At 42.3% G+C, this 25011-nt stretch overlaps 1 protein-coding gene across 1 annotated transcript in view; it reads left to right on the top strand.

Annotated features, from left to right (window-relative positions):
• NR5A2 (nuclear receptor subfamily 5 group A member 2) overlaps positions 1-25011 on the top strand; it is a 248911-nt gene that overhangs the window by 153193 nt on the left and 70707 nt on the right. The window contains exon 7 of the mRNA XM_029618527.1: positions 7752-7899. Coding sequence (XP_029474387.1) covers positions 7752-7899 — 148 coding nt within the window. The remainder of the gene's footprint in view (positions 1-7751; positions 7900-25011) is intronic.

The raw sequence follows: 25011 nt of genomic DNA, 5'->3' as shown, positions 1-25011 counted from the left end.
TGGGGAGGGTTCTGGATGCATTTATTTTTTAAGTTATACCGTATACCTTTTGGAAAAAGAAAAAGAAGAAAAAGCACAAAATTTCATGGTGTTTTTCTATCTTCTTTTTTTTTTTACCCACGAAATGCAATAAAATAGGAAATATCATCAGTAGTTTCTATTTCATTGCAAATGAACTCCCTGTCTGGAACAATTTTATTTAAATGTCATTTGTAATCCACACAAATATGCTGATTTTTTAGGGGATCAAACACTTATGCAAGCCACTGTATATCGCATGACTATTCAGCATGGTTACCCTTCAAACTGGCCTTTTTAATTGCCTTGAAGACCGAATTCAAGATTCACTGTTTCAATAGCTATAATGTTGAATAGGATCTCAGTGTAAAATCATCATCAGAAAAGAAACACAAAACTAGCAGTAAATTATAACTATAAGCTTGTTAGCACTCTGGATTTATAGGGGACAGCATGGTTGCAGGACTGAGCACAATATCTGCCTTTGTAATCTGTGTGACCTTGGCTTTTGAGTTTTTTGACTTTATAGTTTAAAAGACCACAATGGAAAGAAGATCTGATTTGGTTTTTTTTGTGATTCCCTATGGGGCAGATTTTTAAAAAGTACGTGTGCGCAAACTTTTGTTCGCGCAAACAAAAGTACGCTGGATTTTAAAAGATATGAGCGTAGCCGCGTGTATCTTTTAAAATCCTGGGTCGACGCGCGCAAGGCTGCGCAAAATCAGCAACCTGCGCGTGCCGAGCCGTGCAGCCTGCCTCCGTTCCCTCCGAGGCCGCTCCGAATTCGGAGCGGCCTCGGAGGGAACTTTCTTTCTGGCGCCCCCCATCTTCCCTTTCCTTCCCCTAACTAACCCGCCCCCCCCCCCCCCGACCCTAACTAATTCCCCTCCACCTTTATTTCAAAAGTTACGCCTGCCCGAGGCCGCAGCCACGCCCCCAGAACGCCCCTGGGCCGGAACCAAGGCTGCGGTCCCGCCCCCAGAACGCCCCTGATGACGCGCCGACCATGACACGCCCCCGGCACGCCCCCGACATGCCCCCCCCCCCCCAAGAAAGCCGCAGGACTTATGCACGTCCCGGGGCTTGCGCGCGCCGCCGAGCCTATGCAAGATAGGTTCGGCGCGTGCAAGGGGTGCAAGGGGCAGCTTTTCGGGGGTTACGCGCGAAAATCTGCCCCTATAAGTAATAAAGTGATCTTACTTCTAATACAGCTCTTAAATAGGACCAATACTGTGAAAAATTGAGACATTCTCTTTCAATAGCATGTATTTTTAAAAAAAAAACCCCAAAACTTATTTTGTTTGTTTACTAGAGATGTGAATCGTGTCCTCGATCGTCTTAACGATCGATTTCGGCTGGGAGGGGGAGGGAATCGTATTGTTGCCGTTTGGGGGGTAAAATATCGTGAAAAATCGTAAAATCGTGAGCCGGCACATTAAAACCCCATAAAACCCACCCCCGACCCTTTAAATTAAATCTCCCACCCTCCCGAACCCCCCAAATGACTTAAATAACCTGGGTGTCCAGCGGCGGTCCGGAACGGCAGCGGTCCGGAACGGGCTCCTGCTATTGAATCTTGTTGTCTTCAGCCGGCGCCATTTTCCAAAATGGCGCCAAAAAATGGTGGCGGCCATAGACCAACACGATTCCACGGCAGGAGGTCCTTCCGGACCCCCGCTGGACTTTTGGCAAGTCTTGTGGGGGTCAGGAGGCCCCCCCCAAGCTGGCCAAAAGTTCCTGGAGGTCCAGCGGGGGTCAGGGAGCGATTTCCCGCCGCGAATCGTTTTCCGTACGGAAAATGGCGCCGGCAGGAGATCGACTGCAGGAGGTCGTTCAGCGAGGCGCCGGAACCCTCGCTGAACGACCTCCTGCAGTCGATCTCCTGCCGGCGCCATTTTCCGTACGGAAAATGATTCGCAGCGGGAAATCACTCCCTGACCCCCGCTGGACCTCCAGGAACTTTTGGCCAGCTTGGGGGGGGCCTCCTGACCCCCACAAGACTTGCCAAAAGTCCAGCGGGGGTCCGGAAGGACCTCCTGCCGTGGAATCGTGTTGGTCTATGGCCGCCGCCATTTTTTGGCGCCATTTTGGAAAATGGCGCCGGCTGAAGACAACAAGATTCAATAGCAGGAGCCCGTTCCGGACCGCTGCCGTTCCGGACCGCCGCTGGACACCCAGGTTATTTAAGTCATTTGGGGGGGGTTCAGGAGGGTGGGGGATTTAATTTAAAGGGTCGGGGGTGGGTTTTAGGGGGTTTTAGTGTGCCGGCTCACGATTCTAACGATTTATAACGATAAATCGTTAGAATCTCTATTGTATTGTGTTCCATAACGGTTTAAGACGATATTAAAATTATCGGACGATAATTTTAATCGTCGAAAAACGATTCACATCCCTATTGTTTACTGCTATCAGACTACTCAGCGCTATACAGTATAAATCCTATAGTTACACAGCCCATGCTCATGTAATTTGTAACTGGGATGGGAGCATGAAGAGATAACGACCTGTTTTTACTTTTTTTCCCCCATAGACAGTGGGGTCTATTTACGAACCTGTAACACACATTAATGTGTGATTAGTAATAGCTCCCATCACAAATAATAGAAATCATGGCAAATAACGTGTGTTATTGCGTGTTGCAGCTTGATATATAAACCCCAGAATGGGAACAAACCCTTAATAAATGAGGCCCAAACTCACTACGAGTGAGTGTTGGAAGTGGGATGATTTTATTCTTTTGCCTGAATAAAAGCAAACCCTTTCTCAGATTTCCTCAGACTCCGTTACTATCATCCCTCTTCTCCTGAATTTCTATGTCAGAATTCCTAGAAAAGAGGCGGCAAAGGGAGGACGGCTGTCACACGTTTTCCTTGTATTATGTTTTTCTCTACTTTTGCGCCATAAGATTATAAAATTAATGACCTAGAGATGATAATAAAGCTCCATCCCCAAATCCCAGCCCACAGAAAGGAAGGAAATGTCACACTGGTGATTCTGCCATGACTGGTTTGAATGTGAGGAAAACTAAACTGTCATTCCGTCGGCATGACAACGGCTTATTACCTTCCAAACTCTCCTAAACAAAATGCTAAAATACGGAAACGAAATCAATGAAATTTTGGTGCTTTTATGTGTTGTTTCAGATGGGAAACGGCGCAGATCAAATCAAACATCATTATGATTTCTTTGTCATATAAAAGCGACAGCACATCCGTAGCACCATGCAATATAAACTAGGCAGAGGCAACTAACTCTTACTTGTCTCTATATATTTTCTATATATTTTGTAACCAAAAAAAAAAAAATGAAACCTTTGATATTTGGTCAGTCATAAGGAGCCTGCCATGGGAAGCCCCATGCTCAGTCATTTGCATTTATCATTGACCCATGTTTATTCAATTCTTCTGCTGCATGCTAGTAACTCTTGGCAGTCATTTCCCTTTAACACATCTTGTCAAGCAGAGCAGGGGTTCTCAAGCCAGTCCTCGAGACACATCTAGCCAGTCAGGTTTTCAGAATATCCCCAGTGGATATGTATGAGATAGATTTGCATCACTGACTGCATTGTATGCACATTTATCTTATGGATATTCATTGTGGGTATCCTGAAAACTTTTCTGACTAGTGCGTCTTGAGGACTGGGTTGAGAACCTCTGCTCTTCTTTTCTCCAATCAGTATAACAAAAGGGCTTTTTCCTTGCAATACAACCAAATATTTTTGTCAAAATGCATGGAGAGGTTTTCATGCTTTGAGGAAAATGTTTTAAAGTATTTTTCTACTAGGAATTTTGAATGCAATAAAATATGGACTAAAAACTACAATTTTTTGAAAGCTGGATGCACGCCGAAATCAAGAAGATGGGCACGCATCTGGCATTTGCGTGTATCCACCCAATTTTATAAGGTAACCAAATATGCACCCAAGTGCTGATGCGTGAATATCTCCCTTCGGCCAAAAAGAGACAGGCCATAGGCATTTCGGGGTGTGGCCAAAAGATGTGTGCCCAAGTCGCTAAGCGCGTGGACATCTATCCGGATCCAGTAGCTCGGAATTTTACTTCTGCTGTGAAGGAGGTATAAGTCTCAATAAAAAAAATTCTAGGCATCTAGGAGGTGTCTGGATTAACTGGGGAAAGTACGGGCTAATGAACCGGGGGGGGGGGGGGGGGGGGGGTTGGAGAGCCTAGCTGAACACTGGGCTAGCTGGTGAAACTGGTCGTCGGCTGGTCACGCATCTGTTATAAAATACCCTCACTTGCACATGCATGTTATAAAATTGCTGCTTATCTGGGCGCGCGCTGACACACATGTATACGTGTGCCCAGCACTCGTTTCAAAGTTATCATCTAAGGGGTTTATTTCCTAAAGGTTTATCGCGTGCGTTAGGATATAAAGGACCGGGAGGAGGGGAGGAGGGGCAGGGAGGGGAGGAGTAGTCGGGGCGGGGATGGGGAGGAGTCGGCCGCGGCACCACTGCCGGCGAGAATGTGAGGAACATTCTCGCCGGCAGTAGCGCAGCGAATAGCACCACCTTTTACGGTGGCGCTATTTGTGTGAAAGGCTGCAGCCGGCCGCAATGCAGCCGGCGAAATCGCACCGCTGCGGTGCGAATGGCTGCGGCCTTTTGCAGGCCTGCCCCCTTGCCCCTTTTTTCACGGGATTCATCATTCCGTGGGGAATGACAAATCCTGCCCTAAGTGAATGACTGTAGCTGTGGATAATCATAAGCCAGCTGCTTATGACTGACCCAAATACCTAAATATGGAAGGAGGATGCTTATCAAGTTTATGGAAAAAAATAAAAGATTAAAGGAATAAGTTATCATATATCATTTTTATTATATTATATAACATTTATACTGACACCATGTGAATATATTTGACTCTATTCTGTGAAATTACAAGTTATAGGGAAAACATTATGCACAGAAGCAGAGCTGCATAGGACAGAAACTAATATCTTCTGAGCCTGGCCAAATGTTCTGTGTATACCAAGAGAATAGAAGTAGCTACTCACATGAGTCAAGATTTTACAGAATGTTTGATTCTAATTACAAATTATTATCCATGTCTTATAACAGCCTCTCCAAGAATGAAAAAAAAAATGATCAAAGCAGTTGTTGGTCAAAATGACCAATATTACAGTATAGGACTTTCAGGTTTTACTAAGCAGCCATCTTGGAAGGTCAATTGCCTGAGAGAAAAATAAATTAACTTGGCTCCACCTTTTTTTATTCATTAACATTTTTCTGTTATATTTACTGCGTGACAAATGAGCCCAGCAAGGAATGAGTGCTGAAAATAACAGCACAGGCTACCAGTACCTTAGTGAGACAAGAGGCAATCTCCTTATGATAGGATACCAGGGCATTATGGCTTTCAGCATAATAAAATGTGGCTCTCATTCCTCTGCCCTAGACCAGGCCACTAAAATGACAATTTCTTATGTTGATCACAGACCCAGGCCATCTGCAACAGGTTGTTTTAACTCCTGGTTTTCATTTAGTCACTGCGATCAGAGCTAGGCAGATGGTGAATGGTTCATAGTCATCCAAAACCCTTGGATGGAAGGTGATTCTGATATATTTATTTAAATTGTGTCCATCTCTCCTATTAGATGATCAATGCAGAAAAACTAAGATAATGCAACTAAGCATCCATTGCATCTAAAACCTTGTAGATATTATTGACACAGAGACAAAGCAGACGGGGCAGCACTTTGTTTAATGGGAACATCTATTCAGAGGAGAAGTTCAGCGAGCCTTTTTCACATACCGTTGACTTTGTATAAACTGATTGACACCTTTGGGGGTCGGGTTTCCACTGACTCGTAGTTTTTTTATGCTCTGGAAAAAGGCTTCTGTAGAGCCAGTATTCTCTCGTTAAGGCTGAAAATTCAACTCATCATATTTACAAAATTAAAAAAAAAAAATCCATTCTGCCTTGTTTTTAATTGCAAATCCTACTCAGGGGACCAGTTCTCCTGCTTAGGAGGCAGCCCTCTGCCTTCTACTAGGAAACCAAGTGCAGTCAATTATGGTAATGAAATGTCAATAAATATAAAAATTTAATACAGCCTGGTCTTGGTGAGTGGCAGATGAGGATTTGCCTCCAAGACAAATTTGCTGTTGCTGCAAAAGTTAAATGCACCTGAAAGAGTTGCTGGTTGTCTGAGAGGTCTCCACTAAAGGGATGATGGGAGATTCAGACACCTACTGGGCTTTCCCATTATAGAATATTCTCAGTAGTGGGGTCAGTGATAGTCCTGACATCTCTCCAAATGTCTTAACTTATTGCTATGAATTGATGAGCATATTTTACAATGAATAATCTAAACTGGTACCTCACAAGGGCTGTATTGTTTCCTTCTAATGAAGCAGTAAAATTGCTAGGTGGGGAAAAGGTTGTATGAATAAAACAGCTTTGTATGGGAAAAAAAAAAAGATAAGCAATCTGCCTTTGATAACGGTGACTGTTATGCCAATAGAGAAATGACAAAATAACATTTTAATTGCAGAAGTACTGCTCAGATATTTGAACTGTACCTTTTGGTAAATCACCAGTGAGGTTAAGAAACCAGCTCAGATGGTTCTACTGAAATTTGTTTTGAAACACAGCTATAGATATTCTAAAGTTCTAAGCCATAATTTTTTTTTCATAAACATCTTGTACTTAGTTATTGTTATATGGTCATTAGTAAAGAGCAGCATAAAATATACATGGCAGCCTAGTAACTACCATGTTTACCCTCTTAGGGGGAGGGGCGAGGAGAGCTGAGTCTCAGCATAAACTGGTTCCATCTTTAGTGACATCGGCAGCGTAATGGAGTTGACCTTCTCGTTCCCATGTACAGCATCTGTTGATCCTCACTGAAAATGAAGGGGCTGTCAGCCTCTCTGGCAAATGGGAGCCCTGCTGTAATGCACTGCGCAGAAGAGAGACTAGCGAAACTGACTGGGTCAACTGCCATGTGCCACACCTGCCCTTCTCTGAGCCCAACCCTCCGGCGACTCTTAGGAATAGCCCCATTAAGGGCAATGACAAGTCCACGTGGAATTTGCCATTTTCCAGCGGGTTAGAGAGAATACAGAGAACAAATTTAAAAAATGCAGAGGAAGCCTTCAAAATTTGCTGCATGCTGCGTCCTGGCTGTCACCGCTAGCAATATCATGCATTGCAAACAAGGTCTAGCTCTGCAGCCTGAGACCAGTCCTGTCGCACAGGAGGAGGCTGCTGGGCTGGAGGTAGTACAGATGCAGAGCTGGCAGTCCTCCAAAGGGAGGAGAGGCCTAGGCATTGTTCTCTACGGATGCCTTCTGAGAAGCCATTCTCTTCTAGCTGGGGGCTCCTGACAAAATCCTCAGGCTTTTCTGCTGGAGTTTGGGACTTCTTGTCAGCCTCCAGTGCCTATAGGTGATAAGGATTGTGGCCCAGCAGGGAGAAAAGCCCCCAAGTGCTATTGATAGTGACCAATCTGCTGTCCTAGGGGCCTTCTTCTCTACATCCTTATGAAAAGGAAGTGAGAGGCTTAAGGCAGGTGGAGGAGAGGACAAAGCCTCATTAACTATAGAAAGAAACAAAAGAGAGGGCAAGATTTAGGTTAGATGTACAAAAACCTAAAAACTGTAGCAATGTAGTAGTTTATTATGTCAATTATTTTTGTTTATATATTTTGCATCTCGCTAACTGAATGCTTACTTGGCGTTTACATAAATATTCTCTGCTTTGTAGGTGGATAATTCAGTAATTGCATCTCAAGCTGGAGCCACACTAAACAATCTTATTAGCCATGCACAGGAGCTAGTGGCAAAGCTTCGCTCTCTACAGTTTGATCTACGGGAGTTTGTATGTCTCAAATTCTTGGTGCTCTTTAGTTTAGGTAGGTAAAGCTTCCTTTCATTGTGATCCAGATCTGTTAAATGTTAAGTCTTCGTTCCTTTCCACAGCTTCTGAAATGTCACTCTTCTAATCACTGTTTGCATTTTATTGTGTTCGTGTTATGTAAGAGGCACAATAATCCTGAATAATTTTCAAATAGCAGGGCAATTCCAGAGTTAATGTACGAGCACTTCTAGTACTGACTAATAGCTGTAAGATTTTGTCTACAGCTACTTGATTTATTTCTGCCAAGTTTTTTGCTACTTATAAAATTAAACTGTATTGCTCCTTACAATATGTAGCAGATATATTTTGTGCTGCTGTTACACTCTTGCAGTTTGCCCAGAAATACATGAAATATTTGTTGCACTAAAAGGTCTTCCAACTGTCAGTATTTCTTTTATTCCTGCAACACACAGATCACTGTATGTGAATGCAGATTGCATCGATTTCTGATGATTGATTCCTGGATAAATCTAGTCAGTTCCACCTGAACAACCAGCACACTATGGGGGCCAATGTAATAAGACCCCGCGGTGAAATCAGCACTAGTTGTCAGTGCATATTTATTTTAGTGCATGCGGCAAAAGCAGACGCCTCCACAGGATGTAATAATAAAGGATGGGTATGCAAATGAGATGCATGCAGAAAATCTGCATACCCAAGGCCCTAATGGAATAAACCGCGCAGAAATCCACATTAATGTGGTGACCCACGAGTGATTCTTGGGGCGAACGCGTTCCCCTTTCATAAAACAGTGAAGAAGTTAGTGGTCCGGGAGTGAGGATGAAGGTGGGTAGAGCATGTTTCATCTCCAACCGCTTGGCAGCTGCTTTCCTGTGCTTACCAGTATCTGGCAGATACTGGTAAGCACAGGAAATGCAGCAGAGGTTTCTTCAGCCGACCTGCAAAATGTTCCATAGCATCCGAAAAAAGTGAAGGTAATCCATGATTACCCCAGAGATGCACGGACACAAGGTCACATTAATGCCAGCAATGGTGTAAACTGGCCCCCAGACACGCCCTTTAACTCCTGCCCTGACCCGGCACCTAAAAACCCACATACAAAAACCCGCACTAACCAATGCATGTTTCTCTGCATAGCCTGTGAATAGTTAATAGCCTCCTTTGCATGCTATTTGCGGACACTCACACAAAACCAGCCATGGCTTTTTTAAGCGGGTTTATGCATGCGTTTTTCCCGCGCTGAACAAGTTATTGCATGCACGTGCAAGAGTAGCGCAGGAAAAACGCGTGCAGACATGCATAAGTACGTGCAAAAACCTACGGCAGCTTTAGTGCAGCTTATGACATCAGTCCCCTATGACTCAAAGAGATTTTTAATACCTCACCTTTTCGCAGCCCTATATGTTTTGTTTGCATGTGAGAGCTGTTGCAGGCATAGAATCAGCTGCATGTGGTCTGTGCATCCAGTTAATAGCACAGGAGAGGGAAATCAATATCCTAGTGAACTGTATCACCAGTTCAGGCCTCCTTCAAATCAAAGTCTTGCTCAGAAGCCAAACACACCTCCAAATATTTCTATTCTTTGATAGTCGCAAAGCAAAACTAATAGAAATGACTCACAAAATTTTAATAGGCATTTGCTTAAACTCCCAGTATGCTCATGAATGAAGAAAACCATTATTTAGGGGACTATTTATGAAAAAGTGTTAAAAATGTGCTTAAATGCTACACATTTGATGTGCTGTTCACTTAATCACTTAATCACTCTTGGGTTTTTATAATTCATATTTAGATGGCAATTTTAGAAGTTTTATTTCTATTATAAATAATTATTGTCTTTAGTGACTTTTATATTTATGAGAAATTGTAATTGTTTCCTTTCTCTTTATGTTAATTGATGTATAGAATGTGAACCGTAGAGATGGACTTTTGTCTAATCAATGGTATATAAAAACTGTTTAAATAAATAAATAAATAGATAGATAAATAAATAATTGCATGTTAAGTATAGTATTGCCACATCTCAAAAAATGCATCAAACGGTTGCTTTTAATGCAAACACTTTAACTAAAGGTATAATTAAAGTTTAATGCTAACAGCACATTGAAGCAAATCATGCAAATTTAAATAGCTGCTTTGCATAATTTTGCATGTTAGCAGCTCATGTAAATATTTAATGTAAATATGCATAATTGCTGAAAACTTCGCACTAATGGTAATGTGCATTCAGTAAGAATGGAGTCATTGAATCCATGTTAATGCTTTTTAGTAAATAGGTCTCTTACGGTCAACCTTTTAAACAAGATAGTAGGTGATCTGCTGGTTATGTGCTCAGCACTGCCTTGGAATCCAATTTGAAATGCACAAACTGTAGCATTGTAATGTCTCTGCGTCAGGGTCTACTGACATAAATGCTTTGTTCAAGGACTGTATATAAGTCTTCAGCAGGAAACTGCCTATGATGGAAAGACTTGAGCTGCTGAGTCTGTACTGAATCCATGAGTTCTAGTAATATCAGCTGCTCTTGATTTTAAAAAAAGGTTTTCATGTCTCTAACAAGCAGAAATACATTTACTGAAATTGCCAAGATATTTTGCTGTTGCAAATCTTTAAATTGCTAAATTTTAAGTCTAAGCCTTGTAAATAAATACATAAACCCCTGGACCCAAGGTGCAATAGTTGATGCTTCTTGAAGGTGATTAAATAAATTAGGGATGTGTAGTCAAAAACATTTCAGCTCATTTCGCTTTGGTTTGTTTCCATAGAGATTTTCAGTTTGGCGCATTTCATTTGGGATTTTTTATTTTATTTTATTCTTTCTTTTCTTTTTTTGGTAAATAGTGCATGCTATTTTACAAATAGTGTATACTGTTTGCATCTGCGATTTAAAATTGTTAGCTCAAATTGCCAGCCCTCAGCATCCCCCGTTGCACACAGGTTGTAAAATTGTTATGCTGGGCGAGCCACCAGTCCCCCAGCAGGTTCTCTTGTACCCTGCAATTGAAAATTGCTATTCTGGGAGAGTTGCCAACCCCCTGAGTCCACCTTTGCATCCCAGCCCTTTAAAAACTGTTGGACCAGAAGTCCCCCAACATCCCCCCCCCCTCCCTCCCACAATAAGCCGCAGACATACACAGTGTTACGGTCCCGGTCGTGTGTGCCGCGACCAGGCCCTTACCTCCATGTTCCTGGTCCCACTCCCGGTTCAGCTGGCGGAGTTTGCGGCCTGTGTGGCGGCGACCCCGTGGGGGCGATGCCGGTGGGAGATCTTCGGTGGATGCCCTGTCCCTAGGCGCGCGCGCAAGAAGGATGCTTTTGTAGGCCGGTTCCCGCCATTCAAAGCTCCGCCCCTTCCTGACGTCAGACGCTGCGGTCTATGTAAGCCGGCCGTGGACTCTCAGTCTTTGCCTTGCAACGAGGTTACCTTGCAGTTCCCAGTTGCTCCGTGCCCCGGAGTGTTACTACTTGCCGGTAGTTGCTCCGTTCCAGCCTGGTTCCTGCTTCAGACTTTGCTTCAGTTCCTGCCTGGTTCCAGTACCTATGTCTTGCTTCAGTTCCTGCCTGGTTCCAGTAACCGTTTCTTGCTTTAGATCCTGCCTGGTTCCAGTACCCGTGTCTTGCTTCAGTTCCTGCCTGGTTCCAGTAACCGTGTCTTGCTTTAGATCCTGCCTGGTTCCAGTACCCGTGTCTTGCTCCAGTTCCCTGCCTGATCCAGCTACAGTACTCGCCTAAGTCCCAGCGGCCGGGCTCCTACGGGCTCCTCCGGGCTCCTCCCGGGGGAGCACCGGCTTCCAGGGTGAAGATCATCATTCGCATCCTGCCTGGTATCCACCTCCCGGCCTGCTTGTACACTGAGACTATAGTCCACCTCTCCCCAAGTCTCCTGCATGCCAGCCCAAGGGTCCACTAAAACCATTAATCCATAACACACAGTGCCGACATTTCCCTTCCACTCCCCCAAGTTGAAGGTCACTGCCAAAAAAAACCCCCTTCTGAACCCCTCCACCCACTCCCAAGCCTAACCAGGAGGACACAGGTTTCAGTCTTCCTGGCTAAGTGTCCAGCATTGCTGACAGCAGTTGGTGTCAAAGCAATGCTAGATGCTGGGAGGGCACAGACCTAACAACCCTCCCAGCATCTTGCTTTGTTCTGACAGCCATGGTTAGGATTGGGATTGGGGAGAGAAGGACAGGAGTTTTGGCACCTTGTGTGATTGTGGCTTCTGGTGGGAGGGAGGAGGATATAAGGCGGGATCTGACCCAACATGTTTAAAAGGGGAGGGAATAAGGGCCCTTTCTAAGGGGTTGGTGACTCCCCAGCATATCAGTTTGAAATCGCAGAGCTCATGGAGTGATGCCAGGTGGCTGCGGGCTCCCCTCAGCATAACAATTTTACTCCAGGACTGCAAGGGGAGATTCCAAGGAGCTTGGAGGCAAGCTGACAAAGTAGCAGCATTTTCCAAACATGAAAATATCCGGAAATTTGTGACAATGTTCAGAAATTTTCAAAGAAGGCAAATTTTCGGTTCATTTGCAACAAACTGAACTGAACATTGACTCATTCAGCACACTTTTCCCATCTGGAAGATAAACCAAATGCATTTCTCTAAATGTATGCCACCACTGATGATTATTCGGCATCTGTGAAAGCCTGAAAAAAAGGAGAGGGATTCTGCCTACTGTATTACTTCACAAGAGTGCATGGCCTTCCACAGTAGGCAGTGGAGAGAAAAAACTGTAGTGGACTTCACAGAAGATCCCTAGTTGCAAAGAAATGAGGGGAAAGACAGAGATTCACTGGTGTCTATGGGCTATGCACCAGGAAATAAATTTCTAAAGAGTCATAGGGTGCTTATCTGCTCTCATATTTTATGTTTCCATATCTCTAGGAATGCTAGAGAAATGGAAGTGCATCAGTCATTTAAGTGATTTATCTGATACGGTATTCAAGTTTACATATATGCACTGTCCAACTCACCCTCATTTCAAGAAAGGCAGACTCAGGGTAAAGACTTTACCAGAGCTAATACAGCTTGTGAAGTCACTCCAAATAAGCCAAAAAAAAAACTATAATCAATGATCTTTTTCTGAATTTCCACCCATGATCCAGATAACTTCCTAGTGGGTGGGGTTTTATCTAATCAATTGGAAACTGCATTAAGAGCAAAGGGAGTAAGAAGCTTTGCCATTTTCCCTGTGATTTCTGGCATTCCTGCTCTCACAATCTGCAATCACAACCTCATAAACCCCATCCACCATGCAACGACCTGGATTATGAAAAGTGTTCGGTATGGTGATTTCTCTTTTATTTCAACAAGCTATATACTATTTTTTTTTTCATTTTCTTTCCATGGGAAAACATGTACCATAGTTGGTATAATATGGAATTAAACCCTGCTAAAATATGTACTCACATCATGTCAATTGGCCTTAGGTAGTTCTAACACAAAGCAACCTATCTTTCTGCAGATTTTTCTGGGTTCTTTTAGAGCATCTGTTTTATAACCCATGAATCCTCCTGCAGGGGATGAGGGGAAAGCCAGTCCAGCAATACCAGAAAGCATTACCGATCACTCAAATGCTGGGGCTTTGCTTATAATTAAGAAAACTATAAAGCAGCAAAGCAAAAATAATCATAAAAACCAAAGGCCACAAGGAGAACCACAATGCTGAACGCTGGTTAAAGAAAATGTGTTGCCCTTTTACCATTGAAATGTTCTTTATTTTCCTGCAGAAGTACAAAGTGGGGGCATACTAGACATGGGACAAAGTTATGTCCTTGTAAATCTGCGATGCCATGGATGCTCTAGACAATAAAAAGATTTTAAAAATAGAAAATGAATACTTCTGTTCTTGATCATGCAGACAGATCAAACATATGTTATATCTGCTCTTGAAAAATCCTATAAAGTAAGCATGTGATACTGGATGAAAAGTTGCATGTGACGATTCAGTTCCCCTTTAAGCAGATGGGAAAGGCAAAATGAAAAACTGGAGCTAGATTGGACCTTTGCAGTACATAAAACCCAACATGCTTCTATTATATAAGTCACATAGGGCTTCATTCAGCAAAATTCTTGAGCCTCCTAGATAGCCACATCTATCTAGAGTATTTGGCCAGCTGCCAATTTCTTTCTGACTTACAGAGCTCACCTCGTGTGCATAGTTTTTTGGACATCTCTGGCTTTTCCAGAGCAAAGACCATAATCATTTTAATAGGGGTTTAACTCACACTTTCAAAATGGTTTTTTTTTAAACATTTTGGCATCTGTTTTCAAAGCAATAAGGGGACAGAATAGAAGAAACCCTTTAGAACAGAAGGCTCCCTTTTTTTGTGACGAGCCATCACCTGCATGGAAACCATGTAGTATAAGGAAATTAAACTTGTGTCTTTCCGACCTAGGTTCCACGGCTAACTTGGGCATAATTGAAGGGTTCTGAGTCTATAGTCAGCTCCACCCCTCACAACAGCTGTCTCTCCCCCCCCCCCCCCCCCCCCCACAAACCGACCCAGATAACAACTGTTTCCATCAAACATCATCGCAGCTAAAAAGTCACCTAGAGCCCTGCATTTCAGGAGGAAAACAGAGAGCTGTTCTCCATTTTTCATGGTTAGTTTGAAGGCCCCCCTTCCCCAGAGGTTCTGAGAAAAACCTCCCCCAGCTCAGATTTTCCTGAAAACCATTGTCCCTTGCAATCAACATGTACATTTAACTAAGCCAACAAATTAACCAAATAATCTATTTGTATGGTATACAAAATAGAAAAGTGAATTGTATTGATTTTGTGGGTAGATGTTTCTGCCTTCTATTTCTTTATTTTTTGGTTCATTTACTAAGACCAAAATTAGTAATCAATTTACCATACAAATATATCATGTGCTGCATAAAATCAGAGAGGGTGTTCTAACTTTCTGACTTTTAAACATTCTTTTAACTCTCTCACATTCTTGTACTTGCTGCAAAAATATTAAGGAAACTATAGAATTATAACAAACTGAATTTCTAATAATAGTCAATCAGGCACAGACAGACTGACTGGGCAGAATGTTTCTTATCTGTTGACAGCTTTAGTATTTTCATGCTTTTATGTTAATTGGAAAGGAGAGATGACAAACATTTATGTATTATGGGGTAGGACAAAATCTTATTAGAAATGCCAACAAATATAAAAAACACAAAACTTGGTTGGCTGTGTGCAGCATTCCTAAATTCGAAGCAGCAACACCGAGGTTGTATGCTGTTTTTATTTTTGCGTTGCGTGGTCTTTTAAAGGCAGTCTAAAAGAATAGTAATGAATAAATAATGGCATAATTTATTTGCAGTACTGACCACGAGACAGTGAAGTTTGCTTTTTTGTATCTCTGTACTCCCTGCAATATAACCAAGACACTACTTTCAACCGGAATAACCAGTGTAAAATAGAGACATAATATATCCAACCAGTAACCATGAATACTATTTCTCATGAGAACCATTTTGACATAGACTCTCTGGATTTCTCTTAAATGAGATCACTTAATGCAGCAGTGTCACCTGCTCAGGCCAAAATTAACATTTGTAACAAGGAGAAGAGCCAACCTGATAAAGTAAGGGCGTGGAGCCATCAGCACCATTTCCTAAAGAAGCCATGCTAGTCTAATTAAATGGCAACCAAAATAAATTGACCTACAGATCTTGGTTTCTGCTTCAGTTCTGCCCTGACTTCCTATCTTGTCATGTCCTCAGTCAGCAACTGGGTAACACTTTTAAAACTCAAAGTGTGAGGGGAATCCAAGATGGCGTTGTCCTAGAACCCTTGCTGACTACAAGCTCTATTGGCTATTTTTCTTACTAGATTTCTTAAGGGGAAACACAAAGGGAAGGTACAGGGAGTTTCCCATTACTCCTAAGTGCCTCTTAAGAGTTGCCAGTTGTCCGGGACCACCCATTTTGAGCTCTTGAGCCAGCATGTTGGAGACAGAGGGAGCATTTTCCTATCTGAATGCTGAGATTTTTCTCAGTCCTGATGACTGCACTATACCCCTGCCACCAATTTATGAAGATGGCAAGAAGGAGCCAGGGCTGCTTGCTGGGGTCATTCAGGATTTAGCAAAGCAGAAGTTAGAGGACTGGCAAGCAACTTCCGCTCCTATGTGAGCGAATTCATTGCCGAGCCTAATCCAGCAGATATCACTGGAAGCGAAGAGTAGTAGAGAAATGGCAACAGGAAGTCTGAACAGATCATTTAGCACACCTGGAGTCTAGTGGGCAGCAGCAAGAGTGGAGATAAGTGTTTTGAACTCCCCCATTACCCCCAATATCACTGCCAAACCCGTGATTATTTCCCATATTGAGAGGAATGCCTCCTAACTTTGGATTCTATCAGGACTGCCTTTGTGTCCCTACATGTGGTGACCAGAATTGCACACAGTACTCAAGATGTGGTCTCACTATGGAGCTATACAGAGGCATTATGACATTTAACGTTTTATTAACCATTCCCTTCCTAATAATTCCTAACATTCTGTTTGCTTTTTTGACTGCTGCAGCACACTGAGCTGATGATTTCAATGTATTATCCACTATGATTCCTAGATCTTTTTCCTGTGTGATAGCTCCTAATATGGAACCTAACATCGTGTAACTACAGCAAGGGTTATTTTTCCCTATATGCATCACTTTGTACTTGTCCACATTAAATTTCATCTGCCATTTGAATGCCCAATCTTCCAATCTCTCAAGGTCCTTCTACAATTTATCATAATCCATAACTATTCTGAATAATTTTGTGTCGTCTGCAAATTTGATCACCTCACTCATCGTATCCCTTTCCAGATCATTTATAAATATATTGAAAAGCATTGGTCCAAGTACAGATCCCTGAGGCACTCCACTGTTTACCTTTTTCTAGTGAAAAAAAATTGACCATTTAATCTAACTTTCTGTTTCCTGCCTTTTAACCAATTTGCAATCCATGAAAAGTCATCTCCTCCTATCCCATGACTTTTTAGTTTTCTTAGAATCCTCTCATGAGGGACTTTGTCAAATGCCTTCTGAAAATCCAAATATATTACATCTACCAGTTCTCCTTTAGCCGCATGATTATTAACCCCTTCAAAAAAAAATGTAGCAGATTTGTAAGCAAGACTTCCATTGGAAAAATCCATACTGGTTGTGTTCCATTAAAGAATGTCTCTCTATATGATCTTTAGAATAGTTTCCACTATTTTTCTCAGCACTGAAGTCAGGCTCACCAGTCTATAGTTTCCCAGATCAACCCTGCAGCCCTTTTTAAATATTGGGGTTGTATTGGCCACCCTCCAGTCCTCAGATACAATGGATGATTTTAATGATAGGTTATACATTTTTACTAATAGATCTGAAATTTCATTTTTGAGTTCTTTCAGAACCCAGGGGTGCATACCATCTGGTCCAGGTGATTTACTATGCTTTAGTTTGTCACTCTGGCCTACTACATCTTCCAGGTTCACCATGATTTGGTTCACTTCATCTGAATCATCACCCTTGAAAACTTTCTCCAGAACCATAATCTCCTAAACATCCTCATTAGTAAACACAGAAGCAAAGAATTCATTTAGTCTTTCTGTAATTGCCTTATCTTCTCTAAAAGCCCCTTTAACCCCTTGATCATCTAACAGTCCAACCGACTCACTTGCAGGTTTCCTGCTTTGGATATATTTTTTAAAAGTTTTTGTAATGAGTTTTTGCCTCTAAGGCCAACTTCATTTCAAATTCTCTCTTAGCCTGTCTTATCAATGTTTTACACTTAACTTGACAATGCTTATGCTTTTTCCTATTGTGAAGTGGTTAAAAGACAGGAAACAAAGAGTAAGACTAACTGTTTAGTTCTCTCAATGAAGAATGATAAATAGTGCAGGGCCCTAGGGATCTGTACTGGAACCAATGCTTTTCAATCATTTTCTTTAACAATCGCTATTTACTGCTTTCTAGAGCATCGAGCAGACATCTAATATATGCTCAGTGTACAGAGAGGTTCCCTAAGCTTTTATATGCTTTCTGTTAATTACTTAACAAAAGAAAACAATATTTGTCGTTTTCACTTTTGTTTGATTTTAAATGTGTTTGCTGTTATGGATGAGACAAGCAGAGCAGCACTAGGCATTTTTCACTGATTCTTATACATATTTTGAGCCCACACAGCTTTGGGGGTTTTTTTGGATGCTAAGAAAGTGAACCTAAGAACATAAAGTGGATTGATCAGTACAGGTATTTGAAGGTGTGTATGATTAGAAATCCATGTTTTCAGTGCTTTATTGTGTATTGGGCTGTGGGCTTCTCATGCCAGCTTTCCTCTTTTGTATTTCCTACTATCAACAGGTGCCTGGCATTGCTTTGGTTTTCTGGTTCATAACAGCAAACACATTTTAAAATTTTGAATTTGAATTTATTAAAACCTATTGTCTGCCTCATCACAATAACGAGAGCTCGAAGCAGAATACAAAATCAAACAAAAGTGAAAATGATAAATATTGTTTTATTTTGTTAAGTAATTAACAGAAAGCATATAAAAAGTGAACCTTTTTATAAACTACATTGACAATAGCTTATAGAGAACTTCCCTAGTTTCTCATTGGCCAAATCTAGAAAACAATAAATAATGATTGTAATAGAAGAAGGATGAAAAAGCACAGGTCCTAGTACAGATCCCTGGGGCACTGCAGTATTTACCATTTTCTATTGAGAGAACTGACCAGCTAGACTTACTCTCTATTTCCTGTTTTTTAACCAGTTTATAATCCTCAACAGTGGAATAGCAATGGGTGGGCCTGGGTGGGCTGTGTCTGACACCAGAAGAAGAGGCCTGCAGGATAACCACCATGGATCCCATCCCGTGGTGGTCAAAGAAGGAGAGGGCCACCATGGGATTGAGATCCTGTGTGTCTCTGTGTGCGTATGTATATGTAAAAGCTTGTTTTTCTCTGTGTGTGAAAGCCTTTGTGTGTGTAGGTGTGTGTGTGTGTGTGTATGTGTGTGTGTGTGTGTGTATGCATCTGTCAGAGTCTCTGTGTCTGACTGTGTGTAAAAAAGTGTCTGTGTGTGTGTGTGTGTGTGTGTGTGTGTGTGTGTGTGTGTGTGTGTGTGTGTGTGTGAGAAAGTCTGTGTGCTCTTATGGTTTATGTGTGTTTGTATATGTTTGTGCAGGTCAGTGCCTGTGGGGTTATGTGTGTGTGTGTGCCTGTGTGCCTGTGTATGTGAGAGAGAGAGAGAGAGAGAGAGATCTTGTGTATCTGTGTGTTGGGCAGGTGCCTGAGAGACAAGGCTTTGCAGACAGACCATATTGTCTTTGCACTGTGCACTTTCCATTGTTCATGAAGCCACCTGCTGGCTACAGAAAGATATGCAAGTGTGACCAAAACAAGCCTTTTATATATCTAAATTATTATAACACCTCCTCACTGCTCTATCTATTTGGATTCCTCTTGTGCTGGTGGGCTATTTAGAAGATCATGAATGTAATATCTGCATATGTTTTTTAGTTCCCATGTTCTTTCTGAGAATGTCATCTTTGCTTTCAAAATGGTTCATGATGTAATAATTGTAATCTGCAATAAATAAAACATTTTGTTGAAAAAAGTTGAAATGTTGCTATGCTGTCTTGTTGCAAGTATCTAAGGCAGAGTTTCCCAAACTTATCCTGATGATCCCACAATGAGCCATATTTTCAGGATATCCACAATGAGTTTGTATGAGATCCATTTGTGCATGCTGAATCTCCTGTATGCAGGTTTATCTTTTGTATTTCCAAGGTGCATATCCTAAAACCTTGGCTGGTTATGAAGTCAGCAGGACAGGTTTGAGACACTCTGATTTAGGATTAGATTTATTAAGGCTTTTCTGTCTTTCTGTGTTTAGGGGGAAAAAATACAAAGAGGTCCATATTCACAAGTTATCCAGACAAATCCTAAGGTTTACATTTCTCGTGCCATTAACTGATATATTTTATTCAGGTAAATCATTACCTGGACAAAATTTGTCTGGATAAATTAGAGCCATTCTGTGGGCATTCCAGGGCAGAGTCACGTTAGCCGTATAATTTATCTGGGTTACTCCAATAGTCAGCCAGATAAGTTATCTGGCTACGTTGTGTCATGCTAACTGGTTTTGAGCATAGCATGCACCTGAAGCCCAATCCCTCCCCAGTCCCCTCAAAAGATTACAAAAACACCTACCTGGATAACTTTCAACCTAACCACTTCTATTCAAACAGAGCCATCTAGGTTTGAGAGTAATCCGAGCAGTTTACCGAGATAATTTTAGGTGAGTATATTAAGAGGGAGGCTTGTCCCACTGAATATCCATGACAAGTTATCTGGATAATTTTAATGGGATAACATGTCTGCTTTCTTCTTTTCTGAATACTGACCTCATAGTAAATCAGGCCCAGAGTGCTTTTGCAACAAAAGTACTAAAACAATGCATACTATGGTGACCAACCGCAAGGCTCACTATTTTACTCCTGGGGGAATTCTGTGCAAAATAATTTAAAATTCTGCACACAAGAATGTAAAATTCTGCAAAATTCTGTATACTTTATATTAGTTAAAGACTGTGATGTGTATTGCATTATTTTAAGTAATTAATTTAAAATGCAATGCAGAAAAGCTATTACTCAAAGATGCAGTTTTAAATATTTTGAGTAGAATTCCCCTAGAAATACAGTGTAAGAATGGCACTACCACCTCTCTCCCTACTCCCCTGGCCAGACATCCTCCACTCTGCCCTTTTAAGCCCCAACTCCTCTGCTCTCCACTATCTTTCCCCTTCCTCTCCATACTCAATCCTTCCATTCTATTTTCACCCTCTCAGCCCTCCACTCTCACATTTGACCCCTTTCTCATTCAGGCCCTCACACAAGCTTCCTCTGTCATAAACACACACACACCCCTTCCCTCTGTCACACCCACACTCACAAAGCCTCTCACAAAGACACCCTCTGTCCTTCTCATACATACACACATACACACACACACACACACCCTCACACAAGCTCCATCTCTCTCTCTCGAACACACAAACACACCATCACTCAGGCTCCTTCTCTCTCCTGCACATTCACACCCCTTCATACAGGCACCCTCTCTCTGTTGCACACACACACACCGCACAAAGGCTCCTTCTCTCTCTCTCTCACTCATATATACACAGTCCCTCACTCACACATACAGGATCCCAATCTCTCACTCATGCTCACACACACACACACACAGAGGCACCCTCACAAACACACTGCCTCTGTCACACAGGCTTACGAGCTTTCATGCCTCTTATGCTAGGCCTTCTCTGCTGCTTGGCCTGTTTGTCTTCGCTGCTCTGGTCGTGGCCATCTGCTGTCCCCGGCCTGATCTTTGCTGCAAGTAGGATGCTCTCGCTCGTGGCCAGCTGCTGTCCCGGGTCAGATCTTCGCTGTGAGTGGGATGCTCTCCACTCATGGCCAGCAGCTGCCTCAGGCCGCAAGCAGGATGGACTCTGCTTGCTCGTGGCCCACAGGGCTTTTCTCTGAAATTCTGCACAAAAAAAATAATTCTGCATGGGAGGGAAATTCTGTGCAAATTCTGCGCTCCGCAGTAGCACAGAATTCCCCCAGGACCACTTTTTTTTTCCTGGATTGTTATAATATTGCCAAACAAGAGAATGATTTAGAAGATCAGTAGAGGGCCCAGAGTTAGGAGAGAACATGGGAACCAGGAGAGCAGTACTAGTCAGTCGACCACAAAAGAAAGAGGCAGTATAGGACTTGGGCTGCATTGGGAATGTGGAGTCAGAGCCTGGCAGAAGAGCAGACCCTGAGAATAGCACAATGAATACAGGAATTATTTATTTATTTATTTAAAGCTTTTCTATACCGACTTTCGTGATACAAATCAAATCAAATCGGTTTACAGGGAACAGAGACCTTAACAATAAAACAGAAAACCAGAACCAGAAGGAGCAAAAGTTACAATAAAACAAGGGAATACAACTGGGAAGTGGAAAAGCAGAGGGGAATTATACCCTAGGTGGTGAGAGTTAAAGCCTTAAGAAGATCTAGGAGTGAAAATTAGAGTCACTAGTAGAAAAGGGGGTGGAAGTTTTGCCAGTGAAATAGAAATTTGTAAGACAGACCAAGATGCAGTGGTTGTTCTCATGTCTCTACAGGAGAATTGTTTGTGCAATGAGAGGGTCTAGCAAGAGCTATGAGAGACCTTGTGATACAAGGTCTGAAGTGTCTGCTGAAGGTAAAGGTACCAAAAGAATCATACCACAGATGTTGCCTGCCAAGGACAAGTGGAACCCTTCCCCGTTGCCAAAAACTTGTCTCCTGAAGTGGGTGGGGTTTGAGGTCAGGGTCTGAGATGAGTAAACTATCTCAGAGAAGCTGGCTAGGGGGAATGGCTTGGATATGCAAACAACCAGGGTCACAAAACCACAATTATTTAATGAATTGTTACTTGTTACCTAATACATCTTCAATAGGTGTTAAGCAAATAGTATTTATTTTATGCAATCCAATGCATAGCCTAAAGGCGGGAATGATAGCTTATGTGACTATTAAGAAGGCTGTGGAAGTGGAACAGTTTTTATTCAAATTTATGAGCACTGTTGAATTTTTATGACTGCACATGTATTACATTACTATACACAATACTCAAGGAAAGTAAACTAACAGATTACATTAATACTGTATTGTATCAGATTTGCCTCTGCATCATTAATATAAGCTGTCAAAGCCCTGGTCAAATGATATAGCAAGTGAACCCAACTGATGTGTTCACTTGTAGCCAATACAATAGAAAATGATCACATGTGGGGAAACCTCATGTTAATGTAGTAACTGGTGTATATTCATCTAACATATATTATCATCTTATATTGTTAATGATTTAAAAAATGATAAAGGGGATGGAACAGCTCCCCTATGAGGAAAGGCTGAAGAGGTTAGGGCTGTTCAGCTTGGAGAAGAGACGGCTGAGGGGAGATATGATAGAGGTCTTTAAGATCATGAGAGGTCTTGAACGAGTAGATGTGACTCGGTTATTTACACTTTCGAATAATAGAAGGACTAGGGGGCATTCCATGAAGTTAGCAAGTAACACATTTAAGAGTAATCGGAGAAAATTCTTTTTCACTCAACGCACAATAAAGCTCTGGAATTTGTTGCCAGAGAAGGTAGTTAGTGCAGTTAGTGTAGCTGGGTTCCAAAAAGTTTGGATAAGTTCTTGGAGGAGAAGTCCATTAATGGCTATTAATCAATTATACTTAGGGAACAGCCACTGCTATTAATTGCATCAGTAGCATGGGTTCTTCTTAGTGTTTGGGTAATTGCCAGGTTCTTATGGCCTGGTTTTTGGCCTCTGTTGGAAACAGGATGCTGGGCTTGATGGACCCTTGGTCTGTCCCAGCATGGCAATTTCTTATGTTCTTATGTTCTTATGTTCTTAATACAATTAATAAATATATTTAAAAAAACAATGGGGTACATATTCAATCACTATCCGGGTAGCAAAATTAGCACAAACTTATCCGGCTAACTTTGGAGGTATATTCAATAATGCACCCTCGCTATTGAATATACCGACTGTCTTAAAGATAACTGGCTAACTTTAGAACAGCTATTTGGCCCAACCAGATTTATCAGGTTAAGTTATCTGGCTAATTTTGAATATCGGAGTTAGCAGGATAACATAATCAGCCAATTCTCCTCTCACTTATGCCGCTGGAATGCCCCTAATTTATCCGGCTAACTCATTAGCCAGATCGAATATAGCTGGATAAGTGTCCAAATCTTTATTTAGCTGGATAACTTTTAAGTTATCCAACTAAATGCTTTTGAATGTGGACCTCAACGTTTTTACAGTACATCTGAACAGCTGATGCATTTCAGGGGGTTCTTTGCTCTCTATGGTATCATTTTTACTTCTTTCAGATGTGTGAATATTTTCTCACTAAAAGCTAAATCTGGAATATTCACCTTTTGTGAATTATTCATATCTCCCCCTTTTACCACATACTGAAAAGGAGGAAGGAAGAGAAAAATGAGCTATATATCTTTTCTCCTTCAACCTAGATGCGTACCTTGAAAATGAACTCTCTCTTTAATGCTTTAAACCACTATGGGGCGAATATACAGTAAACACTGATTGGTTGGCCAGATCCCTCATGATTGTTGTAAAATCATTCTATCGAAGGCAATTATAACAATCATTTCTGTAGGTAAAACAGGGCTTTTCCTGTGGAAATGGGCTTTTTGAAAATTGCTCTTTCTATATGTGGGTAAAAGTGTGTGTGTGCATTGGCCCGCTGGGTGGGTATGTTTAACTGCAGTGACAACAGGTGTTCCTGGGCTCAGGATTGGGGAGAGGTTTGTAAATACATACACACTTGTATTTTCAAAAATGTGTATGCAGATTTTCTCTAGACAACCACCCCCACACGTTAACACAATTCTAGTTAGCTTGACAACCATCTCAACCATAACATTAATATAACCTTTCACAGAACATAGGGGTAGATTTTCTAAATCTACGCGCGTGCATACTTTTGTTCGCGCACCAGGCGCAAACAAAAGTACGCTGGATTTTATAAGATATGCGCGTAGCCGCACGTATCTTATAAAATCCGGGGTCGGCGCACACAAGGGGGTGCACATTTGTGCAACTTGCGCGCACCGAGCCCTGCGAGCTCTGCCCGTTCCCTCCCCCCTGCACCTTCCCCTCCCTTCCCCTACCTAACCCACCCCCTGGCCCTATCTAAACCTTCCCCCTACCTTTGTTAGGAAAGTTATGCCTGCCAGAAGCAGGCGTAACTCTGCACGCGCCAGCAGGCTGCTGGCGCGCCATCACCCGACCTAGGGGCTGGTCTGGAGGCCTCGACCACGCTCCCGGGCCGGCACCACATCCCCGACACGACCCCGGAATGCCCCGAAATTCATGCCGCCTACCCGACATGCCCCTGACACGCCCCCCTTGCGAAGCCCCGGGACCTACGCGCGTCCCGGGGCTTGCGTGCACTGCCGAGTCTATGCAAAATAGACTCGGCATGCGCAGGGGGGTTTTAAAAGAGTTACGCGCGTACCTTATTCACGTAACCCTTTTAAAATCCGGCCCATATTGTACTATCTAACTTAAATCTGTAATTGTATATTGT

The sequence above is a fragment of the Rhinatrema bivittatum genome, chromosome 10 (genome assembly GCF_901001135.1).
Source record: "Rhinatrema bivittatum chromosome 10, aRhiBiv1.1, whole genome shotgun sequence".
In the NCBI taxonomy this organism is placed as follows: Eukaryota; Metazoa; Chordata; class Amphibia; order Gymnophiona; family Rhinatrematidae; genus Rhinatrema; species Rhinatrema bivittatum.
This window is presented reverse-complemented; position numbering and strand designations above follow the sequence as displayed.